The following is a 5,652-nucleotide window of genomic DNA, read 5'->3' as shown; positions in this document are numbered from 1 at the left end:
TGTCTTTTTGAAACAGAGTTTTCTTATGTAGCCCTAGCTGACTTAGAACCACTATGGAGACCAGGCTAGCATCAAAACTCAGAGAGATCCACTTGCCCCGGCTTTCAAAACACTGGGATTAAAAGCTTGGGCTACCATACCTGACTCTAAATTAGAACATTTTAATACATTATTACTTAGTATTTATTGTCCCATCCCCTAGACTACCCTTACTGTTTAGTTACTGGTCAACTCCCAAACCTTGTCTTCCAGGTACTCAACCAGCATTTGTTAAGTTGGATGTTGTATCACATACCTATAATCTCACCAGGCTAAGACGATATAATATGGGCTGTATAATAAGCTTGAAACTATCCAAGGCTACCTGAGACCCTGTCTCAAAAACCTAGCCTCAAGTGGAGCAAGGTGGCACATGCCTTTAATCCTAGCCCAGCACTCAGGAGGAAAAGGTAGATGGATTTCTGAATTTGAGGCCTATTGTTCCAACAGCCAGAGCTATAACATAGAAAGACCCTGTCTAAAAAAAAAAAAAAAAGCAAAACCAAAACCAAACCACCCCACTCCCAACCCCACCCGCAAATCTCACAAATATTTGTTGAATGAATGACCACGGCAAAGACAGCAAAGTAAGGAGACACCTGAGCCATACAGGCAGTCCCATTTGGCTTCCCAGGGTTGGGTGGTCTTACCGATAGTGGCAATGATGCTGGTGCTCCGGGCAGCCACAGGCTCTGAGTCGATATCCAGAAGGCAAAGGTGTTCCAAGAAGGTGTCGGCCATAGCTGCGGGCAGTTGCTGCTGCTGGAAGAAGGCAGTGCCCAGTTCCTGGGTCAGCTGGGCCACACTGGCGCGCCGCAGGTATCCTGCTGGCCCTGCAGTAGATGGGACTCAGGATCCTGCACAGACACCTGCCTGTCCTCCATGTGCTTCCTGCCAGTGCACCCTGTGTCCATTCAGCCCTCCAGTTGTGTGAGGCCTTCCTTCAATCTGAGTATCACACCACACATTACTTTGTTTAGTCTCCAGGGTCCTATGGAGTAGGCTGTTAGGCGTGTGCACTATCCCAGCTTTACAAGTAAAGGAAAAAGATGGAGAGAGAAAATACGTGTTTAAGACAAGTGCATCCTTAGCCGGGCAGTGGTGTTCCACGCCTTTAATCCCAGCACTTGGGAGGCAGAGGCAGGTGCATTTCTGAGTTCAAGGCCAGCCTGGTCTACAGAGTGAGTTCCAGGACAGCCAGGGCTACACAGGGAAACCCTGTCTCGAAACAGCACCCCCCACCAAAAAAAAAAAAAAAAAAAAAAAAGAAAAGAAAAGAAAAGAAAAAGAAAAAAAGAAAAGAAAAGAAAAAGAAAAGTGCATCCTCCAAGGAAGATGATTCAATTCTAGGTCTAGCTCCAAGCTCAGAGCCCCTCCCCCACCCCCACCCCGCCCCCGCAGCCCACTCAGCTTCAGCACCCCCAGAGGCCTCCTTCAAGCCCGCATCTCATTATCTAGGCCTGGAATCACTCAGTTACTTTAACTAATTTTCTTGTTTACTTCTGTCCAGCTCCAAGGCAATTCTCTGGCTTCCCCACTCCCTCCAAGTTCCCGCCATCCATTCAACATTGCTCCATCCCCTGTCCTCCCTTGCGGGGTGGGGAGGGGGGAATCCTGTAGCTTGACCCAGCCCAGTTCAGTAGATCACCCTGTTTAGAAGCACCTTCCATGCTGCTGCATACCTACTGTGTCTGTGGGTCTGCTTTATACTCTGCCTTTGTCAGCGGGATGAGGCCTGACTCAGACAAGATCAGTCCTGGTTAAAGTATAACCAGCTAGCATCTCTCTTGCCAATGGAAGCCCTGTACACTGGGGGCCAGAGTCCAGGAACCACGGGAGTGCCCCGTGGTGTCCAAGCTGCTGGATCCCCTTTGGCCTGTCTGCAGAGCCTGGATCAAAGGCTCAGATCACATCTGTATTTAATACGGGTGAGGCTGTAATGGCCATCCTTCCCCCAAGGCCTCCACCCCCAACACCGAGTCTACCCTAATTCTCCTCTCTGCCCAGTGGCTTCCCTTGCTCTTCTTACCTCCTGGAGCCCCACTTAAGGCAGACTTTGCTAAGTCTATTTGGGACCTAAAGATCCACGGCCAGAGCTGCTGGGGTAGAGTGTTCTCTTGGACAGACATGCTTCCGAAGCGTGGACTGGGGCTGCAAGAAGCACAGACTGGGAGGAGAGTGTACCCTAACTGCTGGTCTTATCTGCGGGAGCCAGAGAATAGAAAAGGGGCACACCCAGTAGGCAGCCCCATCCCCACACAGGACGGCAGGTTGTCAGCCCCCACCTCTTCCCTCCCCCTCGGGTCATCAGTTTTTTTTCATGATCAATTTAGTCCATTCATGATGTTGGCCCATCAGTTTCAAGAGAGAGACTGATTGATCGCCAATGATACCATCCCTTTCTCTTTGTATCTTATTGACGAGAATCTTAGGCATATTCTCAGAGCAAGAGCTTGAAGGTGGGGCCTAGATTGTGGAAAAGAGGGAGGAACCCTTTGACAGTTAAAAGTTAGGGAGTATCTCAAGTTCTCGCACATGTCCCTCTGCAAATCCAAAGATGGAACCATGAACACTTCTAGGCACTACTTAATAAACTTGTTTAGATTGTTGTTGACCAACCATATTGATAGACATACAGAAGCTTGAGCAGAGAGGAATTCTTCAGCCATCATGGGGACATCGCACCCAATTCACTCTTTACCAAGGCACCAGGGAGAGTAACCTTGCCTTGCTGACCACCATGAGCATAAATGGCAGTCCTGCTGGCAAAATTCCCTGAAACCTCCCCCAACAGACCATCTGGCGCTTACTGCTTTCTTTCAAATCCCAAATGGCCCTCTGCTGGGGATTCTCCTGACCCCACTCTTAGATAACTTTGCAAGTTCAGCTAAGTTGATAGGACAGTGGGATTTTCCTGGAAGGTGTCCTGGCATTCTCACTATGACACTGGCCAGTGACAGACCTAGAGGATACAGTGGGAGTCAAGCAGATGGAACCTTCCCATCTGTGGATTTTTGTATAGATGGGGGTGGGATGGGAGGGAAGGAGACAGACTACTAGCAAATAAATAAATGCTTTAAACTAGGGGAGGGCTGTCAGGGACGGATCATAGTACTAGGGCAGAGTGGCCGGGTGGAGCAGTGGTTAGGTACCTCTTAAATAAGATGAGGTTTTCCTTTAATGTGATTATGCTTAAGCTCTTAAGGATGAGAAGGAACCAGCAGGGGCAGAGGGAACAGTTTTCTGTAGGTTAAATGTATCCCATAACCCCGAGGAAGAAAAAGTTTTTTTGTGTAAGAGAATCTGGTTAGGGGAACATGGCCATGGTAAAGCTGGGTACCTGAGCAGCGACTGGCATTGCTGCCAGAGACATAACCCCATTCATGAGGTTTTTAGGTATCTCTAGCTGATGGATGGAGTCAGTCATGGATTCGGGAGACACATGGAAGCCTTGGGAGTGGCTCAGGGTGGGAGGTGACAGGTTAGCCTGGGTGGCACTGTGGGGAGGGAGGGAGAAGACTGTGAGATGTGTTTTTGAGAAAGGCAGACAGAGCGGAATGACTGAGGAGCTGTGCTGGTGAAGGTTTTCAGTGCTTGGAGTGGAACATGGAGAAGTCTGGTTTTTGCTCTGGAGTCAAATGTCCCGTCTACCTGACCTTGCAGAGCCAACACTGAGGTACTCCAGGCAGGAGGTAGTCATCTTTCTCTGAGGCTAACCTTTGAAGACAGTTAATTCTTTAACACCCTGTATTCCTGGGATAGGAGAGCAAAGGGCTTTCCCGGGGAGGTTAGACATAAGGCTTCGGGCTGGGTGGGGTCTCCAGTGGACTCTGACCAGCAGTAGTCACAAAGGCCAACCAGGTCTAGGTGGGCCTCCTCTTGAGCCGAAGGATTAGGGTGGAGCTGAAGGCAGAAAGGGCACAGAGGGCTTGTCAAGGGACCCTGCTATAACCCAAGCAGGTAGGGAGAGAGGAGAGTCTGTTGCTCACTGAGATAAGTGAGGAAGTAGGTTTAAGATGGCAGAAGTCAAGGCTCCTGTTTGGGACGGGCTATGTTTGAGGTGCCAGTTAATCATTAAAATCCAGGGTTGACAGTTGGGGTTGCTCTTGCTTTCCAGTCATGACAGGAAGCTGAGAAGGGTGTGCCATACATCTGGGGCCGCTCCAGACCCTGTCTCTGCCCCCTTCTTCTCTGATTTAGGGCAAGGAGCCAAAGACTTTGTCCTTGGCTTCTACAGAGTTTGGCCAGTGGAGAATAGTGCCCATGGGAGGCTGGGTGAGGAGCAGCTGGGCACACACTCCTACCAGAGGACACTCTCTGTCCAGATTCTCAGAACTACCCCGATGCCCAGCCTTTTGGGGTAATGAGCCCACTGAGGCTGTCCTTGGCTGATACCCTGGAATTTACTGACCCTGCTGTCCATATCTCTGCTGATAACATTATCTTCAAAATTATCTCTCTGGTTTGAGGGGTAATACTCCATTTCCCAGAGGAACGGAGTCCCAGGCTGAAAATTATCTGCAGAGATATTGTGGTGGTGAGCCTCACCTGACACCCACAAACTGTGTTCCTTTCCCTTGGGGACTTCTGTGGAGGGAAAGAAGTCGCAGACTTGTTGAAAACCAGAGTCAGACAGCAGGAAGGCAGTGTTCCTAGTGGGAATTGAGCATAGGGTTTCTGGGGTGCCAGCATCAGTAGAGAGGACATGGCAGATTCCAAGGACTGGCGATCCAAGCCTTACGCCTGCAGTATGGCACTGTTGCCAGGCCTGTCAGTTTTGTCAATATTGTTTTCCTTATTGGAGTTTAACTCCGATTCTGAGTTCCTGTCCCTCTTGTCAGGCAGAGAATTCCATTGCTTTTCTCCGGGCTCTCCTCACCCAGATGCAAGCAAGCCGAGGGCCCCTCATCTGTTCTCCGTTCTCTCTAAAGGCTGCCACATGTGCAAAGCATTGATACCTTTAGGTCACAGGTTTTGGGCCCCAGTTCTGGGTGCAACTGTGTGTGCTTCTGAGAACCAGGACACTCTCCTCTCTCTGGCTCCCCCTCCTCCCTCTCTGCTTTCCACACACACCACACACACAGAGGCACATCGCAATCACACACTTATGTGCACACACACACCCCACACTCCCAGCAGCCAAGTGCAGCTGTGTCCTCCGCCCCAGGAGGATACAGTTTTACTATGCACACCCGCCCAAAGGCCTGTGAGGAGCGCTAGAGAGCCGGGGCGGTCGGGCGAGGCAGGGGATTAGGCGTCAGGTGGGTCCTGTGTGAACGGAGATAGTCAACCCCGGGAAAGGGTGCGGGGCGATAAGTTGGGGTTTGCGCGGGGTGCTATGCTCTGCACGCTCCCCAGCCGCTCCTCCCCTCTCAGGGGCTGGGTGTGTTCGAAATGCGTTTCTGCGTATTTGGGAGGATGTTGGTGCAGCACACGAACTGCACGATCCACGCCGCTGCCGGATGGGGTCCCTGAGTCGCCTGTGTATCTCCTCAGAAATAGGCCATGCAGACACGAAGGACAAGACCAACAGCAGTACAGCAGGACGAACACCACGTGCCCCTCCACTCCCTCATTCCTCACCTCTGCTCCACTCCCACCCTCCCACCCCGA

General features: G+C 50.9%; 1 protein-coding gene across 1 annotated transcript in view; it reads right to left on the bottom strand.

The window, feature by feature from the left end:
* Positions 1 to 2,295, bottom strand: part of Pklr (pyruvate kinase L/R) — a 10,070-nt gene extending 7,775 nt beyond the window's left edge. Inside the window, exons 1-2 of the mRNA XM_031374453.1 lie at positions 2,069 to 2,295; positions 690 to 872 (exon numbers count right to left, since the gene is read on the bottom strand). Coding sequence (XP_031230313.1) covers positions 690 to 872; positions 2,069 to 2,168 — 283 coding nt within the window. The 5' untranslated portion in view covers positions 2,169 to 2,295. The remainder of the gene's footprint in view (positions 1 to 689; positions 873 to 2,068) is intronic.
* Between the last annotated feature and the right edge of the window lie 3,357 nt (positions 2,296 to 5,652).

This window comes from Mastomys coucha, unplaced genomic scaffold (assembly GCF_008632895.1).
Source record: "Mastomys coucha isolate ucsf_1 unplaced genomic scaffold, UCSF_Mcou_1 pScaffold16, whole genome shotgun sequence".
NCBI classification, from domain to species: domain Eukaryota; kingdom Metazoa; phylum Chordata; class Mammalia; order Rodentia; family Muridae; genus Mastomys; species Mastomys coucha.
Note: the sequence above shows the minus strand (reverse complement) of the source record. Positions and strands in the feature narration are given on the sequence as shown.